The sequence below is a fragment of the Cucurbita pepo genome, unplaced genomic scaffold (assembly GCF_002806865.2).
Source record: "Cucurbita pepo subsp. pepo cultivar mu-cu-16 unplaced genomic scaffold, ASM280686v2 Cp4.1_scaffold010862, whole genome shotgun sequence".
Taxonomy (NCBI): domain Eukaryota; kingdom Viridiplantae; phylum Streptophyta; class Magnoliopsida; order Cucurbitales; family Cucurbitaceae; genus Cucurbita; species Cucurbita pepo.
The window spans coordinates 1-384 of record NW_019656743.1 but is presented as its reverse complement, the minus strand read 5'-3'; the positions used below and the strand labels follow the sequence as shown (position 1 = coordinate 384).

At 39.1% G+C, this 384-nt stretch overlaps 1 protein-coding gene across 1 annotated transcript; it reads right to left on the bottom strand.

The window, feature by feature from the left end:
• Nucleotides 1-5: 5 nt before the first annotated feature.
• Nucleotides 6-311, bottom strand: LOC111787331 (ubiquitin-conjugating enzyme E2 variant 1A-like; the record flags this gene model as incomplete). Its single annotated transcript, XM_023667362.1, has 2 exons — nt 6-113; nt 186-311. Coding segments are annotated over 2 exons (234 nt in total), but the record flags the coding sequence as incomplete, so codon positions are not given.
• Between the last annotated feature and the right edge of the window lie 73 nt (nt 312-384).

The following is a 384-nucleotide window of genomic DNA, read 5'->3' as shown; positions in this document are numbered from 1 at the left end:
CTTAGTCTCCTGTTCTGGGGAGAAGTCATTTCTTTCTTCAACTGCATTAATATGTCCTCCATTGTATGCTCCCTTTGCCAATTAGAAAGCATGGGAAAAAGGCTTGGTTCCACCTAATCATTCAGCTAAGCTGTTAATTTATTTTCGTCACAATGCAGTAAGTGTTTCACAAAATCATCACATACCACACCAGTTTCTGGATTGACACAGGTCATATTAATCCGAGTTTGAAATCTCACGCTGGGAGGATTATCAGGATAATCCTGTCCACAGAATAGCTTGAGTTGATAAATCCGTCCTTCATGAACAGTCTGAAAAGCAAGAAAGCAACGATTCAATTTACAATTCTATTCGCGCTCTCCCCAACAACAACAATAATAAAGA